This window comes from Mercurialis annua, linkage group LG3 (genome assembly GCF_937616625.2).
Source record: "Mercurialis annua linkage group LG3, ddMerAnnu1.2, whole genome shotgun sequence".
Taxonomy (NCBI): Eukaryota; Viridiplantae; Streptophyta; class Magnoliopsida; order Malpighiales; family Euphorbiaceae; genus Mercurialis; species Mercurialis annua.
Window position 1 is genome coordinate 6686998 of NC_065572.1, and position 23163 is coordinate 6710160.

General features: G+C 31.8%; 2 protein-coding genes and 1 long non-coding RNA gene across 13 annotated transcripts; 2 read left to right on the top strand and 1 right to left on the bottom strand.

The window, feature by feature from the left end:
* Window positions 1-2930: 2930 nt before the first annotated feature.
* Window positions 2931-11853, top strand: LOC126673426 (uncharacterized). Of its 11 annotated transcripts, none has more exons than XR_007639301.2 (8): window positions 3102-4070; window positions 4284-5178; window positions 5393-5482; window positions 8222-8422; window positions 9551-9743; window positions 10401-10547; window positions 10681-11028; window positions 11189-11853. XR_007639301.2 is itself a non-coding variant. In XM_056105232.1 (6 exons), exons 3-6 carry the CDS (start codon window positions 5101-5103, stop codon window positions 8890-8892), a joined length of 492 nt encoding a protein of 163 aa, XP_055961207.1. In that variant the 5' UTR covers window positions 2931-3020; window positions 3934-4070; window positions 4284-5100; the 3' UTR covers window positions 8893-9543. The 11 variants fall into 11 exon arrangements, 5 of the variants coding, with proteins under 5 accessions (XP_055961207.1, XP_055961208.1, XP_055961209.1 ...); XR_007639300.2 differs by having other exon boundaries at window positions 10425-10547; window positions 11119-11853; XR_008790426.1 differs by having other exon boundaries at window positions 3104-4070; window positions 11119-11853.
* A 2680-nt stretch (window positions 11854-14533) lies between these two features.
* On the top strand, window positions 14534-15515 carry LOC130015235 (uncharacterized). The gene is made up of 2 exons (XM_056104991.1): window positions 14534-15042; window positions 15422-15515. Exons 1-2 carry the CDS (start codon window positions 14534-14536, stop codon window positions 15513-15515), a joined length of 603 nt encoding a protein of 200 aa, XP_055960966.1.
* A 3041-nt stretch (window positions 15516-18556) lies between these two features.
* LOC126673425 (uncharacterized) lies at window positions 18557-22054 on the bottom strand. Its single transcript, XR_007639292.2, has 5 exons — window positions 21711-22054; window positions 20500-20605; window positions 20119-20261; window positions 19877-20023; window positions 18557-18910 (listed from the first exon to the last, which is right to left on the bottom strand). It is a non-coding gene; the product is annotated as an uncharacterized LOC126673425 (long non-coding RNA).
* Between the last annotated feature and the right edge of the window lie 1109 nt (window positions 22055-23163).

The following is a 23163-nucleotide window of genomic DNA, read 5'->3' on the forward strand; positions in this document are numbered from 1 at the left end:
GACGTTTTGCGACTTGTAAAATTTCAGACTCAGCATCTTCTACCTGAATTGCGATTGATCGTCTCTTATGCTACTATTGAGGTAAAATTATGAGTTGACAAGTTACGCTTATTTAATATACCCCTGATAATTAATATATATTATGGATTAAAAATTTATTAATTTATCAAATATTATATGAGGTGTAAGGAAAATTGATTTTGATCATAGGAAACTTTTGAATTTTTTCATTTCAATAGCTAAACTTTTTTTTTCTTTTCGATTATTGAACTTTCATTTTTTTTCATTTTAGTTTTTCCGGCCAAAAATGTTTAGGTGGCCGTCGAAAATTGACACGTGGCAACCGGATTTTGCTAGTTACTTTGAAAATTTATCACATATATATAATTTCACTTTCAGAATGAGTTTTAGGTCAAATTATACGTATATGGCAAGTTTTCACGTAAAATAAAATTAATTCCGGCTGCCAGCTAAATATTTTTAGCCGGAAAATACAAAAATTAAAAAAATTAAAAGTTCAGTGATAAAAAAAATAGTTTAGTGACTGAAATGAAAAAACTCAAAAATTCAATGACCTTCAGAATCAATTATCCTAAGACGTAATATTGAAGTTGGTTTTTTGAAATTTTTTTAATTATTAAAATTATTGTTTTTTTAATATTAAATATTACAACCTACAGGGTTGACTATAGATGAAATATCCCAATGCTTAGGCAACCTTAAAATAGATCATCTAAAACATTAAACCATTTCTGTAATATCATCCCTCCAACTTAAATTCAACCAAAGATCTATTAATAAACGCAAGTACCATATTTATGAGGCTGCTCACTTTTCGAATATTGTCAATGCTATTCGGGAGCTTATTTCTAGAGATTGGGAAGTTAAGCTTAGCCATATCTTTCGAGAGGCCAACTTCGCGGCAGATCATTTGGCGTCGCTGAGCGATGATTATATTATAGGTTGCACGTATCATGATAGCCCTCCTTCTAGTCTTGTGCCTTGGATCTTGCATGATTTATATGGCACTTCTTATAGTAGAAGCATTAACTTTTAGTCCGTCTTAGGCGTTTGCCTCTTTCCCTTGTACCAAAAAAATAAAATAAACGCAAGTACCATATTTATTTTGATGCCAAAAGAATTTGACTTTCACTTGGAAGCAAATTTTTATCGGTCAAGTTGTAGTACCATCCTGTCCTTGTGACTAGCTGTGATTATAATTATCAAAAAGTGTTGTTTCCAATTCCTTTTTGTTAAATTTCGGAGGAGAAAAATTGGAGAAAGTCGCCATCAACAACATAAATAGCACTCTGGAATTGTACATTAACGTGACTCATCCGATGCATGAAATAATTACTTTCCACATTAACAACATCAATTTAAGGCATATCACTTTTAACGTTTGTAATGATTTAAACACATTATTTAAATCATGGCATCCCACGTTCCATTTTTTTTAGTACATGGTCCATGAGGTTTTCTGAACGGATCTCAACTATGAGACAATTTTTTAAATTTAGTATTGTGTAGCTCATTGCCGTTTTCCCGTTGTCAGAAATGTATGTAGCACATAGAATTGAGTTATGAGTTCTCAAGCTTAATTCTAATATGCTAGTTTGTAATGACTTCTTTTGTAGTGTCAAGATTAACTCTGATCTGCTAGTTTGAAATTACTTCTTTTGTAATGTCGAGCTTAATTCTAATATGCTAGTTTGAAATGGCTTCTTCTCAGAAATCAGGATGCTCTTTGGAGGTGATATTTTGAAGATTATAAAGTCTTGATGGTTCTTTTTGGATCCAACATATTTTTGAAGCCATCTTAAATTCCAGTGACGTCTTATATTTCTGTCCGGTTAGTAAATGAATTAATGATCACATCTCTCGTTGGAAAATCATCAACTCTTATTCTATTTCGTATTTTCAACTTTAAATAGCTTCCTAAAACATTAAATTGAACTACTTTCACTTAGATAATGATGTTCAAAATCGTAAGTGAATGATATCGATAAAATAAGTAATAAAGTGCTGAATAAACGTTGAATCCAAAAGGAATTGACCAAAATAGTTAACTAAATATTATATAACGCCAAATATACCGCAATTTTTAAATCTCGTCAATTTTCCAACTTTATAGTCAAATATACTACAATTTTTAGTTGTTTCATTTTTGTTAGAGATATTGCCGAAATAAAATTATTTACTCTGATTTTAAATGTTGTTATCAAATATACCATAATTTTTAAATCTTGCCAATTTGATATATCATGTTTTTAAATTTTCGTCAAATATATCTACAACTTATTTTATAACCGACATAGTCTAAAGTTGTATACGCCATGTATGATAAATTTTGTACATGTAGACGCCACATCAGCTCAAAACGAGTAATGGGTATTGACAAAATTCGAAAAGATGTTGGACCAAATTAGCAAAATTTAAAGATCATAATATATTTGGCAGAAACACTAAAATTGTGAGTAGGAAAGTTCATTTTGCCAAAATAAAATATGAGCAAAAGGTACAAAAAAACTCTCATAGTTTTTATAAAAATACAAATTAACCTTTTTACTTTTTTCTGGATACAATTAAGCCTTTTTAGTTTTCAAATACAACAAATAATCCCTTTTGCCCAACATCATAATGACTAACATGTCTCTTATAATCATATAGAAAAAAAGCTCAAAAATAATTTCAATGTTTAAAATATTTATCAAAATTTTGAGGAGGTAGGTGTTTAGAAAGTAAGTTAAAAGGGTTTGTTTGTTTGTTTGATTTTAAAATAACGAGATTTTAATTGTTCAATTTTAAAAGCACGAGGACTTAATTATGGCCAAAAAAAATAAAAGATCTGATTTGCACTTTTGAAAAAAAGTCGAGGGTTTTTTCATACTTTTATCTAATTTTTTTAAAGAAAACCTTGAAATGGTTGTGAAAAAATGGCGCATTTTTTTGAAATGAGGAAACCAGGCATAGAAAAGCCTCATCTCCTCGACTGGAAACTCTGTAAGCTACTGGCCGGGGTAAGATCCTGAAAGTTGAAATGCCTTATTTGTTTATGAAGTAGGAAAAAATAAGGTATTATAATTTGAATTTATAATCAGCTGAATCCTTCCTTTTCTTCTTAAATTTATAGTTTGAATTAGCATTTTCTGATTTTTAGTTCCGTTGGGTGATTAAGTTGATTTACAGTACCTATAATGGCAACACATTTAGTTTACAATTCCTAAGTTCATGACCTAAGCCTGAATTTTTGATTTATCAAGTTAAGTTTTTATAGTTATGTAGAATAATATTTTGTTACAGTTATTTTGTTAAAATTAAAAGTTTTAGTTACTTTTTTTAATGACTTAAAGTTATCTAATAGATTACTTAGTTTCGCCTTGCAAAAACCCCCGGGGTAGTTATCATGTCCATTGCTTAAAATTCAGCACTTAATTATTAGTTCTATAGAAAGTCATTATATGTCTAATTTAAACTTCACTGCGTGGTCACCTCAATGATCAGTTCAAGAAATAGTTATATAATTTCTCTAACAGGCTGATAAGTGTACTACACTACTACTAGCAATGTTATGCCAATGCATCTGGCTAGCATTCTTCTCTCAGGGAGGAGTTTGCATATGAACAAACATTTAGGGCTGTCCTTGTTGGTACTTGTTAGAACATCAACCTTCGACGCGTAAGCAATTTGCTTAAAGAGTTCTGAGGCTCTAGAACAACAACATCCCACTGAAAATTATAGGACTTAATCTAGATTCCCCACTAGAGGTAGACAGTTCAGAGATAATAAATCTATTGGTGGAGTTTAGATATCAAATTAGAGCTTTCAATCTAAGTTAATGGCTACTCAGGGTATCCATGAGACTCAGTGGTCAGATCTTGTTTCCTCTGTGATTCAGTTAGCATTCTTATCCTTGGTTCCTCTATGATTCAGGTGCATTCCTTCCACTTGCTCGCTGATGATATTTTATTGTATACAACCTAGTTATATACAGATAAGTACCTTATTAGTGAGATGGCTACTCAGGGGATATCCATGAGATGCAGCAGTCAAATCTTGTATCCTCCGCTGTGAGCATTCTTATCCTTGGTTCAATATTTTTTAGCACAATTTTAGTGTTTTATTTAAGTCAATAACTTTTATTTTTGAAATTTATACGGTTCTTTGCGTGCAAGATCTTTGTGTTTTATGGTTTTTTTTTTTTAATAAAATCTTCCACATATAGAATAAATTGTCTCCTTTGTTGTTTAGATACTAATCGCAGCAGCATTATGATACTGCAGCCTAAAGCCTTGGGCATAGACAATATACTAGGCTTTGATTGGCCGAAATCTCCATCTCATGAAGCAATGATTCGAGCGCTTGAATTCTTTTATTTGTTGGGTATGCTTGATGATGATGCTTGACTTCACCAGTTGGATCTCAAGCAGCAGAGATCCTACTAGTATGCCACAAACACTTACTGTTAAAATATTGTATAATTAAGCTTCTTATTGCGTCTTATATCACTGTTTTAACCTTGATGCATGGATAGTTTGGCAATTGTGCTTTGAGTGAGATAAACATCAACTCTTGTGTTTTTCTCTTTCAAGTAAATAAATTGAGAAAAATGAGTAAGTGCATTGAAGTTAGACTTCACCATTTGGATGTCAAATAGGAGAGATTACACTACTATGCCACAAACACTTGCTGTTAAAAATTTGCAATCTTTAAGCTTCTTATAGCATTCTATATCACTATTTTAATCTTGATGCATGGATAGCTTGTTAATGGTGGTTTGAATGCAATGAAAATGGTTAGATAATCTTTTATGTTTTTCTTCTTCTTTGAAGTAAATATGGTTTAGAGAAATGACCAAATGCAGGAAAACCTTGTATTCTAGTATATATGTACTGAAGCTCTTCTATTTTCAATTTGATATTTTGTTACTTAACACAAAAGTGGACGTGTGGAAATCTCTTCTCTTTAGTACTCCTTCCGATTATCTCGAGAATATACATTGAATAAATGTATCAAATTGAACTTGCTTCTGTCTGTTCCTTGAGAAAAGTTGACCTTGTAATGTATGGTTCAGAACAGGGCATTTCAGGCTTATGATGGATGAGTTTCCAGTGGCTGTATGCCCTGGAAGTTGGAATGGCCTTTCTTTCCATTGAGAAAAGAAAAAGAAAAAAGAAGGTAAGATAATTTTCATTTCTCCTTTGTCAGGCTCCTTCTCTTCTATTCCCTACATCTTTTTGACCCTTTTTATTCATGTTCTGCTATAATTATGTGGTTCTTTATGACTGAATCTATGAGTTATTTTTCGGTTTTTGTTCAAAGTTATGTAATGCTTGACTTCTGCTACTTATGATCAAAAAATAAAAGTTGCTGATTATGAATGTTTTGTCAGGATCCATTGATTTCAAAAATAACGTCATCTTCCCACCAATTTGAATGTTCTAAGGAGATCATTACCATTGCTGCTGTTCTCTCCCTTCAGGTAGCACTTTCAGATCACTACTTTTGCGTTTTTCTTCCCCTTGAACCTTATTAATTAGTGGTGGGACATTAAAAAGAAAATTATTATTCATAAATTGGTTGAGAAAAATTACCAAGCCATGTTGTCATGTAGTTAACTACTTTATTCTTCAGAAGAAGGATATTGATGTAATAAAGCAGCTCAGAAGAATAGCTCTGAGGATTGGGATAGTCTTAAAATCATGTGAAAAAGACAACTATGTTGAATGAATATTATTTAGAATACATTTGCTTAGAAAAAAAATAATAGGGTAAAGAAAAGTTACATAACAACTACTTCTTGCCAAAATAAAAAAAACATAACTATTAACTAGGTTGAATCCAACAACTTCGGCTCTGTTCCCAAACATCGGGGGAAAAATAATCTATTGATAAATCACTGCCAAAAGTATGATATTTACTTGTATCAAGTGAATAGAATATCATTCTGTCAAGCTTGTCGAGTCTTGAAAAGTATATCTTGTTCTCCATTCCCGGAATTTTTGCCACCATAGAGAAGCATGATGAATTATTAATGAACAGCATGTGATGTCCCAAACTTTTAACTTCGATCCAAGTCTTCTTACACTGATCCAATCGAAAAACTAGCACGTTTCTTCCCGATTGACCCACAAAAACGGAGAGAATCTCTTTATCACATTCTAAAAGATAGTTACGCTCAGAATCTAAGTAAGGGCTATGAGGTTTGATAAGAACCTTCCACTGACAACTATCTTCTTTGATTCTAAATGTGCCTAATCTTCCCTTTTTATCTAAAAAATAGAACAAATCACTTTGAACAACTGGAGTGTTGTTGCTTGGAATAAAATTTGTACCTATGGGATGGCGATTCCATCTATTATCCGCCATACAAAAATATAATATAGAGTAGCTATCTTCCAAGGGATCTGCAATGCCAACAAATGAGCATTTGGAGGAAGTTGGTGGGTATGAAAAGCCCATGCTTTGCAAGAAACCGAATTCAGTTCTGTCAGGAAGTTGGTGAATAATCTTTTTGAAAGGATTGTAGCAGAAAACATGTACGTCTTTTGTCATAAGCAGCCATCCATCCTTGGAGAAAACGATTGTGCTATTCGACAGTGTGTCTGGAATTGCATCTTCCATATAATATGTTTCTGTCCTCTTCATGTCGATGAGGTTGATAGTTCCACTTTTGAAAAATATGAAGCTTGGATAAAACATTTGAGTGCTTTGTAGACCTATATCATTGGCTGTCCAGTGGAGCGGAGGAGTTACCGACAGAAAATTCTTGCAAACTCGACGGAAGGATATATAATCGAACAGGAAAAGGCGTTCCCAAACTAGCGTTAGCACATCCAATGGCAAATCAGTAATCATACTTTCTCTGTCTTCTTCTTCTGCTGCTCTTTGCTCAATGACTGCATTTTCTTCTGCATAATCTGTATTAAGCTCCTCTTGTTCAACTCTAGTATGATGGAGAAGTATTTTGCGTCCCTGACCCAATCTGAGATCTTCCGGCATCATCCAACATTGTACAGATTTTTGCTTTATTATATCATTGCAATACACATAAGTTGATCTACGTTGTTTTTTCAAGTTATAGCAAAAGACCTTATCATTTATGATGTAGTAAATGCATCCTGCTTCAATTCCTTCAAGATCGTCACTTACTGAACACGATGTCGAGTAGTCGGTGCTCAAAAATAAAGCTCTATCCTCTAAACTTTCCACCTCTAGCCACTCCATTTTAGAGAAATCCAATTTAAAAACCTCTACATCTTCAATCTCTTCCCAACTTTGTCCACGAAAGCACAAATTTACGTACAAAAGTTGATCACATGATTCGACCATGTAATTTGAAAAATGCAATATCTGGCGAGGTTTTGGCAGGTTTAGTTCTAAATCTTGTAGAAAAAACTCATCATCTATATGGCTTATGTCTATCATGAAGATCTTTTCAAACAAAGAAGTTGCAACATATAATATCCCGTTGCACATAGAAAAAAGTTCAAAACCATCTTCATTTTCAGGTTCGACTCCAAGATCATGTATCATCCAGCTATGGTCTTGAGGTCCACAGGACACTATGCGCCGATTATAAGAATCAAAAAGAACTAACTTACTTTTGGGATGAGTTGGTGGTAGAGTGAGAATGGCCTTCTGTAAATGTAAATCGCGTTTAAGGAAGGGTAGCTTGATGGTTTCAAGGGAAACTGGATTCCACAAACTATATTGATATTGACTATTTTCCAAGATCGACCAGCCGAAGTAACTCCCCTTGATCGAGTTACAGTTCAATTCACTAATATTTCGATTGTGATTTGTGTTGGTTTCTAAATTGTAAAAGGTTTGATTTTCTGATATCATAACGAGCCAAGGGGTAGCTGCTGGTGAAAGAAACGGAATTCTTAAATTCTCGGCTATATCACAAACTTGCTTGTTCTTCATTTTACTGCATCTTCGCACCATCTTAGGACCAATATTTTGTTTGTAAATTTTGTTCGTAGCTTTGATATTATGAAGCAGCAGCTAGTTTGTCCTATTTATACAAGACTAGTTTGAGTTTCTGTGTCACACTAGGATTTCGTTCACTCTCAGGCTTTTAGTTTTAACCTAATACTATTAAAATTAAGATTAAGTATTTTATTTGATTTGATTTTCCTTCTCACAAAAGGATTCCAAATAATAATCATGTTATTACAATATTATAATTCTGAGCTCACTAGAACTTTGAACACAGTTGGCACCCTTAAATTATGACATGTGGACTCTCAAACATCGTACCAAACTGGAAACATGCGTTACGAGTCCTTCGGCCTTCTCCAGCAGCTTCGTCTTCCATCACTCTTCAAACCGTCAACTGAGATATGCGACACCATATAAAAAAAAAAGAACTCAACTGTACCAATCTTTGCCTCTTCAATCTTCCACGGCAACTCAGGTAATGTTCAATTTTGAAGTTTCCAATTGTTTTGTTGTGCTGCTGTACCCAGATTTATTAGTCACTATATTCTCATTCAATTATATGTTTTAAGGCGTTCTTCGTAAATTTATACCGATTACCCATAGACATTTAAGGCTTCCCTCTTTAACAAAATATTGTACAGCTGATTATGTGCACAATCGAATGCGTAGTCATTCTGAGTTATTGCGTGCCATAAGTCTAATACCAAATCTATTTTTCCAGGATTAGAACTCCCTGTTAATTTTTCTGCGTTAATTATTTAGTTGACGGTAAAACAAATTTAATTGTTAAAATATTTCTTTCTTGGTTCTTGCTTTTAGCAGGTTCAACTTACATGTACTGTTGCTACTACGTTGAGAAATTCTAACCAATTACTAACGAGTGTTGAGCTAGAGTTTTCATGCGCTTATAACAAACACTTATTCAGCTTTTTTGCATTTTGTTAACCAATAAAATGCTACAACTTTCATTACTAATATTATTTTAGATGTTATTTGATAGTTTCGACCTATTCATCAAGTCAGACGTGAACTGAACTCATTATATTCATTAAGCCCGTTAGGCTTATTGAGCCATGGAAAAATATTATGAGCTCAGTTCACGTCTGACTTGATGAACGACAAGCTACCCAAAACATCACTCTGCTCAGTTTGTTTACAGCTCTATCATAGATAACATCTTTATAGGCACAATAACAATGTATGCTTAGGAACTTCCTTCACAACATCTTAGCCTCAAATTTAGCTAGGATAATAGTGGAGTGGGTTCAGGACAATGGGGAGTCGTTCCCCATTTGTGTTGCACATGAGGGGTGAAAGAGGAAAAACAATAACCTTTCTGTGCAAATAGGTCGAAACTACTAAATAAGATCAGCTCCACATGAGGATAAATAAACAAATTAAATTTGCACAAAACTTACTGTATTTTGCGTGACATTTGGTAGAGGCCTGTTGTAGCCATTGCAACATTGACACTAAATAGATTCCAGTTTTCCTGCATTTCAGAGGATAAATGAATAAGAATAAAATCAATTGGGATATCTGGAAAAAGATGATGATTTAGACATATTAAATTGTCCATCTAAATTGTTTGGAATTTGATCAGTATTGCAGAAAAACAATTATGTCAAACAAGTAAAGATATGCTACAAAAAGAATGATCCATGGCAGGTCAATACAAGAACTAGATAAACAATTTTTGTCCATGTGAAGCTTAACGGTGTGATCACAGTGCTGTAGCGAGACCATTTGAGTCCGGTTGCTGTAACCAATCATAACTGAGCAGACTTGCTTTGAAGGTACATTCCATTTTGTTTGCTTGAACCTAAGTAAGCTTAGCTACAAATCTAGAAAAATCATGTCCATTATTGTAAGCCATTACCTTTGCAGTATCACAAGTTCAAATGTGAAATCTTGTTTTTGCAAGATTAAAGCTCCCAACTAATTTTTATATGTTAGTTAGTTAGTTGACAGACCAACCAGAAAGAAACAAGAAAGAATTTACTTTTTTTACCCAATGTAAGGCTCAGATTATGTTTAAAACATATCCTCAAAATAGTGATTATGGTGCTAATAATCATATCTGTATTTATTATGCAAAATTACATCATTAATTTTCATTGTTTGGAATGCATTGCTCTGCATAAAATGATATAGTTGGATTTTTCTTTGGACATTTTGCTTTTCTAAAAGAGTAATGTATCCAACAATGCAGGATTTCTATTTAAGGCTGCATAAAAGAGCTGCATAGCCAATAGTCTAACTTTTGTTCATTATTAGTGGCTGGTAATGAGAATTCCATTTGGTTAATATTGAATAATTAAAGAAAATCATGAATAACCCTTTTCTTTGATATTGGACGCAAATCGGGCTCATTAGTTCCTCATTACATGTCTTTCTCTATTCATATCTTCATTGGTTTTTGTTCTTTTTTGTTCTTTATGACTTGAATGCAGGAGTTGATATTCTTTCTATGTCAGTGGTTTAACGGCAGAACTCTCGCTTATAAGGACCACGCAGTTCTACCTAAAGCTTAGGAGATATGGAGTTTGGAATTACTTCTACAAGTACATACAGAGATCATTAAGATGATTGATGAGGAGGTAAGATTGTCAAATCATCACTGTTAAGATTTTCAAACACAGTCCTGTATTAACAGAATTTGCTCTGCAATCAACAAAGTTCTAATGCCATCTTTTAGACATATTAAACAGCTGATTCCTACCATTATTGCAGAGTGAGGAACGAATGGTCTTGACTTGTTGGAACAAAAGCTGAAGGAAATGAGGATTCTTGATAATGTTGAGTTGCCCTCAAATGTTTGTTAAATCAGTGAAAGTTCTGCTGTTGAATCAGTAGTTGAAGATGTTGAAGTTGACGATTCTAATAAAGAAACCAATTCGACTACTAAAGAGGAGGAAGAAGAAAAACAGGAGCAAGAGGAGGAGAAAATTGATGTGAAACTTTAGGCAGATCCAACGCAGCCAAAGATTATCCGAGTGACAAATCTATAAGTTGTTGATGGACATGAAGTATAATGGGATTTCTGAGTTTCACAGTGAAATTCTCAATAAATTTTATAAGGTAATATGACTAATATAATGCTATTCTTGTGCTCTAATTTTCTCATGTCAATGAAGAAGTTTAAATTACATCCATAGTCTTTTTGTGCAGTTTTGGCTTGAGAAGTTTCAGAATAAAACAAATGGAGTAACACCAAGAAGGATTTCTTTTTGCAATCCAGATCTGAGTATTCCTGTCCAAATGGAGTGGAACAGATGATTAGGTACTCAACACTCAGAAACTCAAGACCTTCAAAAAAGACATTGCTATTTGATGCGTGCTACTAATTGGTATGTAACTTGCCGACCCTTTTATCATTTTTGATAACCTGGTCCTGTTCCATTGGTATTTTTGGTAGCACTTCGTTTCAATTTGTGTAGTAGTTGAAAATGATAAGCACAAGTTTATTGGAAGCATTTTAAAGCAATTCACTAAGCATGCAGAGAAATGACCCTTGATGGCTGAGGTTGCAAGAGAATTTCTTTCCGTAACCTCAAGAACTCAGCTTCCACATTCATACTCATCTACTTTGGACGAGATGTCCAGTTTAAATGTGGAACGAGGGATTACCCCATTATTCTTTTAAGGTTTCATCTCTTTGTATGCATAAAAATGCAACTTGATTTCACATATGTTATATTCATATCACTTGAGCGAGGAAAAAAATGTTTGTATCGTATTCTCTGTTGAGTATGGGGATTTAGGCTATTGATGAACATGTGTAAATTAAGATTAGCAAGAATTTCATAGATTTACCATACAGAAAGAGCGCAAATTTAAAATTATTGTCGGAATGGTAAGGAATCATGTTAGCATACTTATAGGAAAATTTCAGTTGTATCCTAATATATTTGATGTCTGAATATTCTAAATTTATTTGATGTCTTTCAGATAAGTCGAAAAATATATTCCTTGGCGTTGAGAAAAATATTTGAAAATTATATAAAAGTCATGAGTCAAAGAAAGATACGCATAGTTTAGCTCGAGAAAGTAACACTTTTCTGTATACTGTAATTTTTGAAATATCATGTTCTTCAATATAATTCATATCTTAAAAAGAAACTCTTCAATCAATTATGGACTTCAATATAATTTCCGGTAAATTTAAAATTATTTTGGATATTATATTTGATTTCTTGTAGTCTTTTAAAAATTGAATTGGTTGCCAAATCGGTAAGAACACCCATTTCCAGTTTAATTGATTCAATTGTGGGCTGAATTTTTTCGAGTAAAAGTAAATAATTATGGAAATTTACCTTTATATGTAGCAAAATGACTATGTACTTTATTGTGTTTTCTATGACCGAATCTGTACAGAATTGAGCAACAAAGGATCACTCTAAACCTTCAATTTGCCATGAAATTTGTACTAAGTCAGAATTATGAATTGTTGATAAAAAAAATCCCGAAAAGGCACGCTCTCTTTGTTTCCTTTTTCATACATCTAACTATTCCTTCATTACAAACAAAGCAACGCCGCAATCTTTTCTGCTCAATCATACACTCAAACAATAATTCTTAACTATATATAAATTTATGCTTAAGGCATAGAAAAGCCTCTCATTCTTTTTTCGTACAAGACTGAAACGATGGCTGATTCTCTTCTGCTCACACCGTTCTCTGACTCTCATGCACTCGTCTTGAAATTGATCTTCAACAAATGAACAAGTCCTTGAAGGCCACAATTGTTGTTCTTCTAGACGCCGAGCATAACTAATCAAACAACCACCAGATACAAGTGTAGCTTGAGGATCTCAAAAATGTCCTTTATGACATCGAAAATGCCGTGGATGAATTCGAGTGTGAAGCGTCAAGAAGGCAAGTGGTGAAAGTTTCAGAAATATTACCTGAAAGGTAAAACATTTCTTTTTTTAGCTCTAATCCACTTGCATTCCGCTTTAAAACGACTCTTAAAAAAAACTTAAACATAACATAACATGAATTGAAGTTATTATTAAAGATATCAAAATTATTAAAGTCATCCGCGCTTTGCGCGGGCATCGACCTAATACAATACTTTATGAACTCGCCACAAAAAATTCCTTACAAACCGAAAGCTTCCAAAATAGGGATGCTCAAAATATTTTCCACATCAATATTATCAAAAACATCATTTAATAAGCCCACATCCAAGCTCTACCATCAACATCCAATAAAGAACTAACCGTAGCCTCAGAGATTATTTGGCATCGCCGTAGTCACAAACCCACTGCTCTCACCGGCCAGCCAGGGGCTGCCCCAAGTTCTAGTGTTCTTACCATTCCCTAACTTGACACGAATTCCTTTAGCCATCACCGGTTGAGTTTCAAAGATACTATGCCATATATAACTCATTTAGCTTCAAGAAAAGATGAGTTAGGAAAATATTTTGCTTTAACAATCTTCGCCATCAAATTATTTTCCACTTTAAAATGTCTCCACGCTTGGCGAGCCAACATAGCAATATTGAAATTCCGAATTTTTTTGAAACCCGTACCGCCAATTTCTTCGGATCACAAAGTCTATCTCAACATGCCCAATTAATGCTTTTTTTCTTCACTTAGTCTCTACCCCGTCAAAAAAAAATTAACATCCTTTCTAACTCCTCACAAAGTCTTAGAGGGATTATGAAAACATTCATAACATTGTTTGGCATAGATTGCGCCATTGTCAAAAATCTACTTCTCTAGACAAAAATTTTGAATTTCATCCTTTAACTTTACTCCAAATTCTATCTTTACTGAATCGAAAAATAGACAATTTATTTCTACCATCCAAATATTTACCATTATCAATTCCTTCCTCCAACCCCAGAATCAACTTAACATGCACTCTCCCTAACCCCAAAAAAATAATCGAACTAAATGTAATGTTGGAGTCTTGCAAATTAACCTTTTGGCCAGAATAAGATTCATACACATCAAGAACCTCTTTAACTACTATCATCTCCAACCGAAGCACGAAAAAAGAAGAAGCAATCATTCGCAAAAAATAAGTGGCTAATCGAAAGCGCTCCTCTGCAAATAAAGACACCATAAATTCTACCCTTTGACTCCTCATGGACAAGCAAAAGACTAAGTTCTTCCGCACAAATAATAGAAAGATAAGGAGATGGTGGATCCCCTTGTCTCAAACCCCGACTAGAAATAATGGGCGCCGAATTCTCACAATTACCAATGCTAGTATATTTAACCGTACTGACACATCACATAATCAATGGAATCCACTTCACAAAAACCCAACTTTCTAAGCATAAACTCAACAGACTCCCAACGAATTCTATCATAAGCTTTACTCATGTCGATTTTAAGCGACGCCATACCCAATTTACATGTCCGCTTACATCTCAAATAATGTCCAATCTCATAAGCAATAAGAAAGTTGTCACTTATTAGCCTATTTTCAACAAAGGCATTTTGATTTTCGGAAATAATACAACGCATCCACTTCTTCATTCTTTTAGCCATGATTTTAGAGATAAGTGATCTTATTAGTTTAAAGTTTTGAAATTGAACTGATTAATAAGTTGAATTTCTCTCTATTTTATATGATTATAATTCAGGTAATCTTGTGGAAGGTTCGAAATGCTGCGATTTTTGATGATATTATTCCTAATATTCATCAGGCTCTTAGAATGGTATGGACTTCGATTAGAGAAACTAATTATTTCAGATGTGGCACTATGTTTAATTCTGTCTCTGAGCTGCAAATTCTGAAAATTCTTGGCATTAATGGGATTGTTTCTAAAGCTCCTAAAATAATCCCAGTCTACTGGCAGCCTCCTCCATGCAATTGGATTAAGGTTAATACAGATGGGTCGGCTTTAGGGGCTCCAGGACCGGCAGGTGCAGGCGGAATTTTTCGAAACTCTGATGGTCACCCTGTTGGAGCTTTCGCAGTTAACGTAGGTAATGATTTTGCTAATGTCGCTGAGTTATTTGCAGCAATCAATGCTGTAGAAATTGCTTGGAATAAAAATTGGTTGTCTCTTTGGCTTGAATGTGACTCTCAATATGTGGTTCAACTCTTCGTTTCGTCTGCTATCCGTGTCCCTTGGCAATTTCAACAGCGCTGGCTTAACTGTCAAAATTACATCTCTAAGATGCATTTTTGAGTTACGCATGAGGGGAATGAAACAGCAGACAAATTGGCTAAGTGTGGTGTAACGGCTTCCTCGTTAATATGGTGGGATTATGTTCCTTCATTCTGCATTTCGTCGATTAATAATGAGGCCAATCGTCGTGCAAATTATAGGTTCACTTAATCGGGGGTTGTTGATTGAATTTTTTATTAGGCTCTGTTTTGAAGTTTGGTGGAGAAAGCTTCATTACTTGGAGTTCATCAACTAATGTTTCTTATGGATTTATCTTCATCAGCTGCTATGCTTTTCTTTTTTATCAGATTTACTGCCTGAGATTAAACTGTTCTATTTCAGTTTAGGTTGTTATGGGTCTTCAAATTACCGAAGGCTGGAGTATTTGAGAAAAGGAGGGACGTCCACTGCCAATCAAAGGGTTTCCTTTAGTTGATATTCAGATTATGGGGGTCCATTAAATAAACTTTCTTTTTGCAATTTCTCTATATTTGGACACTCCGCTGTTTTGTAATTGAATTTTGTAACCATCAGTTTTATTTATTTTATTCGGTAGCGAGAAAAATGATGTATACGCTAAGAGGATGTCAACCTAGTTGAGATGCTCAGGTGCGTTTTCTGATTTCTCGACTCCAATTTTCTACTAAAAAAAATTCAGGTAATCACTACTAATTAAATAATTAAAATTTGAATATAAGAGTTAATTTTAAACAGTTTTGTAAGAGCATCTCCATGCAATGTTAAAATGAAATGCTAATGCCATAATTTAATATTAAGTCTTAAAATGCAACTCTAATGCAATGTTAATTTTTACTAAATTTAGCATATGCCATATCACGTGCTAAATATAACACAAAATATTGCAATATGCTAAACTACTACAACTAATAGCAATTCATTATTAATTATAGTTTTAACACGGGTATTTTTTTGTATTTATATTTTAACATATTTTTTTACTTTTTTACTTTATTCATTTCAAATTTTGTGCTTATTTTTAATTTTACAATCTCGATTTTATTTTTTAATAGTAGACCAGACTCATTAATATAATCAAAAAAATTAAATAATTTTTATTTTTATATAGTTCATCGATTCTCTTAATTATTTCTTTTGAAAAGCTCATTATTATATCAAAAAATATTACATTATTTTTTGTTTCAAATATCTAATTAATAAAATTATCAAAAAATTAAAAATTAATAAAATTAATAGATAATTATCATAATAAATAATTATAACACTTATTTTCAACTTTGTATATTAAAGGAAAAATTAGAATACTATGCTATTCACAACATTTTATCACTTTTTCATTTTAAATTTAGCACAATATTTAATTGCTACAGTTGAAATACAATTGAAACACTAAATGAAATAAACTATAACTACTACTTTAATAAATAAGTACTATTAAATATATTTTTTAATTATTTTCTAAAATTATACTTAAAATACTATTTTTAATTACTTAATAACATTGTTGTTAGACCCGACCGGTGAATGAACTGTTGTTGCTCCCGTATTATAAAAAACAATCAAAGTATTATACTGTTAACAATAAATGTATAATGGGTGATCTTGTTTGATGATACTACATGCGGTATACCTTTTCTCATTGAGCTGCGCCTCAAATCCCACCAACACTGATTAATTTCTTGAATAAGGACATGTGCAGTTTTTTATTATCCAATCGAATCGAACCTTGTTTACCGGTTTAACTGTTCTAAATAAATGGTTACCCGGCCAATTTGATGAAAAACAACGTTTTTCTAAATATATAGAGTTATTAGTGAAATCTGTGTATGGGTAATCTAACTGGTTTCCGGTTGAACCAACCAGTTTGAATTTGACGACCGACCATGCTTAATAAAGTGAACTACTACTACTACTTCAATATAATAATTTATCAAAAATTATTATCATTTTAATATTTTAATTGACTATGAATTAAAATTACATTTATTGACATTATTATGAGACACATATGTTATGTAGTACGTAGAAAAATATGAGTATAAATAAAATATTGTTAGTTCAATATGTTTGTGGGGTATATTATTAGTGGGGTGTATTACTAGCTTCTGGCACATTTATACACTCGTTTTATTTTAGTATACTTTAAAATTAGCATTTAAATAGAAATGTTATTAGTTCAATTAATGTAAGATGGTCTTTACTAGGCATATGCAATCAGTCAGTTCAGTTGGTTCGGGTGACCAAACCAAACAAACTGAAAAACCGAAGTTTGGTAAAAATTAAAAACCAAATTGGACCGAACTTTATTCAGATCACACCAAACTTAACAAAAATAATTGGCTTGATTTAGTTCGGTTAAAAATCAAAAACATTTACTTTTTTTATCTTTAAATTAATGCAAACTTAAAATAATTAGTGCCTAATAAAAAAAAATTATATAGTTATTACATATTTTTTATATGCTATATGAAACTTATCAACTTATATATTAAATATATTAAAAGAATGAAGGCCAAAAAATATAAATAATTTTTTTTATGTATGATTCAATTGTTTGGTTTTTGGTTTATAAAAAAAGTCTAAATCAAACCGAAACTAAATTTTTATGTAATAACAAATCGAACCAAACTGTAGTTATAATTTTGATTGGGTTCAATTTGGTGGTAGGGTACAGTTTTTGCACACCCAAATCTTTACAATTATAAGGTTTTTTTAATAAATTGTACAATATATTCTAGACAAAACAACATATAATAAAATGATTTCAACTAAGTTTTTTTTTGTATGTACGTGGTATTTTTTTTGGAACAAAGGATCAATGCCCCCTCCTAAACTTGCGATACGGGGTCATCTAACCCAATTGATATTTTTTTAAATAATTAACCCCAAAACTCTTCCTTTTTAGGTAAAATAACCCCATAATTGTATTTTTAAAATGCATAAAGTACAAATCGGAGATGAGGGATGCAAAACGTAATTAGATTCCTCCCTAATTGTTGCAATATAATTATCCTAATTCTATTTTACCTAATAAAAATATAAATTATGAGATTATTTGACCCAAAAATAAAGAGTTTTGGGATTAATTGCTCAAAAAATATAAATTGAGTTAGTATACCCCGTTTCACAATTTCAGGGGCGCGTTGACCCTTTGTTCCTTTTTTTTAACTCTTTTGTTTGTATATTATTTTTTAAGAAAAGTATGTTAATTAAGTACAATAAACTATACTTAAATAAAATACTAATAAAATAAACTATTTTTCAATATAATATTAATTTTAAGTATAATAAATTATATTAGCGAATTCTTTGTTAATATTACACTTTTAAAGAACTCAACTCCTAATCTTATGCTTACTTGTAGATAACTAAAAGACATTTAAAAATATGTTAATTAAAATTACTAATACATTATAAAATTATAAACTATTATAGAAAGGTCGCAAAAACTTATTTGATTTTTATGATTTTGTTGGAGCTGTGAAAAAGAAAAAAAAATCAGAAATTAATAGAAACTTTATTTTTAATCAAAAATTTAGGAAACAATTGCACCATGATATAGTCAACGACCGTCAAAAGAAACTCTAGTAAAACGTAACTGGGAACGTAGTCAACGACCGTTATTATGTTTTCTAAGGAATATTGCCAGTTTTAACGAAACATTATCAGATTTTTTTGCTAAATTCAAGACAATTCGTAATAGTTAGTCCTGAGTATGACAGGCTTCAAGTGCCACCATGACCATACCCAACTGGGAGGAATCTTCCAGCAAGTTCAATGGCACATCTCGCTATTAGTGGTCTTCCATTTCCATTTCTTAATGCATGGCGGCAGCAGAAATCCATACGAGCACTGCACATATATTTGAATAAACATCAGATATTGTCACAGTAGAGGTCCAACTAGGAAATTACATTAACAAGTTTCATAGAGTTTGCACTTGAAGTAACAAGTTGTATGCAAAGAGTAGAATACATAATTACAGACAAAAAAGAAGTATCAAGTTCTATATTCAAAAAAGATTGCACATACAAGGTAACAAGTTCTATATTCAAGAAAGAACGTAACAAGTTCTCAACAGTAACTTAAGACAAACTATCTACTATATCGAACCAGAAAAGCTCAAGAAACATCAATGAGGAACAACTGAAAAATTTGCATGCAATTTGCAAAAAGTAGCATAGATAATTACAACAACTGCATACAAGCTGCCTAGCAAATTGAGCTTCTTACTGCGTTCATAATTCAGAGGGACCAATGAGTTGGTTTAGTGAAAAACTGAACAAAATCAAGTTTATATGATATCAACAAATACTATTTGTTTCACAATCCTGATTACCTAAATCAGCATAGATAGTTTATGTAATAAAAAAAGAAGTAATTTAAGACAAAAAGGAAGTAACAAGTTCTATATGCAAAAAAGATTATACAGATAAGGTAAAAAGTTCTCAACTGTAACTTAAGACAAACTATCTACTATATTGAACCAGAAAAGCTCAAGAAACATCAATGAGGAACAACTGAAAAATTTGCATACAATTTGCAAAAAGTAGCATAGATAATTACAACAACTGCATACAAGCTGCCTAGCAAATTGAGCTTCTTACTGCGTTCATAATTCAGAGGGACCAATGAGTTGGTCAAGTGGAAAACTGAACAAATTCAAGTTTATATCAGCAAGTACTATTTGGTTTAGCTAGATGTATAACAATCCTGAATACCTAAATTAGGGAATCTTTTGTGTCATTCTTTAAGGAATATGCATGATTTAACATTATTGAACAAACAGAAAAAAGAAAAAAAGCAATAAAAACTAACCTCATTGTATCTACAACTAAACTGTCCTGTTTTTCCTTACCCCAAAAGGGTTGGCCACAAATGTAAATGAACGGTCGTCTCCAAGAATTCCCAATTAAACTAATCATTCTTGTTACTTAAGACATTTTTATTGAAAACATAGAGATCCTGCAGCCAATTTTAATTTTAGACATTAAAGAAACAAATTAAAAAGAACAATCTTTAAAGTTTATTAAAAGCATTCTTTAATTGTATCTACTAACCTCATTGTTTACTAAACTGTACTGTTTTTCCTTGCCCCAAAAGGGTTGGCCACAAATGTAAATGAACGGTCGTCTCCAAGAATCTCCAATTAAACTAAATCGTTCTTGTTACTGCAGACATTTTTATTGAAAACATAGAGATCCTGCAGCCAATTTCAATTTTAGACATTAAAGAAACACATTATAAAAAACAAAAAAATCTTTAAAGATTAACAAAAGCATTCTTTAATTTTTTTTAATCAAGATCAGAATTCACATTAAACACTAACAAATAAAGCACATGACATAAACATTTAACATATTAAAGATAAGAACTGATAAGAAGAAAGTCGATTTTGTTTAAAAATTAAGACACAACATTGAAAAAATCAAAAATTATACCTATATGTTTTGTGGCGGCCTATCGACAATCGTCTTATGCATCACTCCGATGTGCTTTCTGAGATCATCGCTGGTGGAGAACTCGCCACAAGAACCAGAACAGCGACTACATTTCCAAGATTTTGAAACTTCATTATTGGATTTCTTAGTAACATTTTTCTGTGAATCTTGTTTAGTATTTTTTTTAGAGTTAGATTTTTTCGAAGAAGAACCCTTTTTGGCCATTATTTGAAGAGAGATAAAATCAGGTTTCTAATTTTATTTTAGGAATTTAGTAGTTTATAGAAGAAAAGGGCAATTATATGCTCATTTATAGAGACTTAGAAGTCACATAACAATTCGTTATTAATTTTTATAATTACAACTTCATTCACTTATTTACACTGTACCCAGTTTAAATTCCCATTTTTATTTTTATTATTTTGTCATTTATCTCTATGTTACATTACAAAAAGCCTTATTTGTTGGTTTATTTACAGTGAAAACACTAGCAGCCCTAGAATATAGAGGCTCATTTAGTCAAATAATCTTTACTGCAAAACAAAATTTCAACTTTTTGTTACTGCAAAACAAAATTTCAACTTTTTGTTAAAATTTAGTGTCCTCTCAAATCGTAACATGTAAAATTGCATTTCTTTAATTTGATGACATCTATCCCTTCACCTTTAAACTCAAGGGCTTTAAAACTAAAAATATATCATTTCTATAGTGTAACATTTTACATTTATTTAGTATACTTAAATAACAAAATTAATTAGTATTTTACATTTGCCAAAAAAAAAATTAGTATTTTACATATATAAAAAAAATAAAATAAGACTTAAATAATATAATTTTTTGCACATGTTACATTTTAATCAGTATGTGTCTCGTTACGCCCTTAAATAAACATTAGAGGTCCAATTAATTAAGTCAAAGTATCTAAAACATACGTACGAAATTCAAATTAAACAAAACTCAAACAAAAACGAAAACGACATAAGATATGACTAAAACGGCAACAGAGAACAATTTGATATAGATCAAGCTAATTGCACGTAGAACTAGAAGCAATCGTATTGCGCCTATTGGCTAGCAAAAAACCACGGTAAAAGTAAAAAAAAAATAACAATTGAACAGCTTTAGAAAGTGAAAATCTACAAGTGACAACAGAAAATACATGAAAAATCGATAGCAAGAACACATAAATATATGAAAATAGAAAACATTACCAGTCTGTGAAATAGATCCATGGGAGAAGCAGATCCGTGCGTTTTAGAGCAGAGACGGCCAACAAATCGAACATATCAGGATCTCACGTCAAAAGGCCACGATCGCAAATCAATGAACCACCGGATAAGCGATCGCAAATCAATGAACCAGGATAAGCGATCGCAAATCAATGAACCAGGATAAGCAATCGCAAATCAATGAACACTGCTTCAAGCGGAAAAGATGAAGGGGAAAAATGATGAGCATAGAAGCCATGGCAGCAACAAAAGAGAGAAGAAAGTTTCAAAACAATGAAGGATAAAGCAAAGAGTTTCGCATTCTGTGTAGGGTTGACATCTGATGCCGCATTTTCTTGCGGGTTTTCAGTAGCCCATGTCTTTTAAGGCCTAATTTAAATTAAAAGCTCATGGGGGCCCAATGTAGCCCACTAAAGCAAAATGAGTTAATTTAGAACTAAACCTTTTAATTAACCTAAACTATTTTCATTTGTTTTTTTTGACAATACCTAAACTATTTTCATATCCTCTCAAAAATAAACTATTATTTTATGGTGAAGTAATATTTTTATTTGATTTGGTTGGATTTGAATTTGAGCAAATTTTGTTTAGTTAACTTCTAGTGTGAACTAAATTGAAATAACAAAGCTAAAATTAACTCTTGGTCATGTTTGATTAATTACTTTTTAAAAATTTTGATTTAGTTCAATTTCTGAAAAATAAAATTTATTTGGCTTGATTTGATTTTTTTTATAAAGAAAAAAAGTTGTTTCGATTTTGAATAAAAAAATTTAGTTAAATTCTATTATAAACCAAACCTAAAAAAACATTGACTGAACCGAGTGACTCAATTTGGTTTGAAAAACTTATCTTTCAAAATTTATGTTTGGTTTTATTTTGAAAAAATGATTAAATTTATTTGAATTGTTACCTTTTAAAATTATGTACTTTTAGAGAAAATTAAGAAAATGTTTAATTAATTATTACTATTTAAATATTATATAAGAGTTCAAATCTTTTTAGTTATGCAAATAGAAAATCTGAAATTTATAAATTCGATATATAAAATTTGAAATTTGAAATTTAGAATCTAAAAGCAATAATATAATTATGCTTATCGACGAAGATGGTGACGTCTTTTTATTATCCTCTTAAATATTCTCCTATTCGTTAAAACTGGTGATATTACTATTATCGTTGACGAGACCGGTCTTTATATAAATTATAGGGTTGAGTAATTTAAACATATCTAAAACAATAATATAAAGTGTGAATTATTTATAGAATAAAAATTTCCTGCAAACACTGTTGCAGGAAACTCCTGCAACAGTGTTTGCAAAACATGACACGTATTGTAGGATGGGTTTTTAAATAGCTAATTACCCATTTAGTTTTGAATAATTAACACATGTCATGTTTTGCAAACATTGTTGCAGGAGTTTCCTGCAACAGTGTT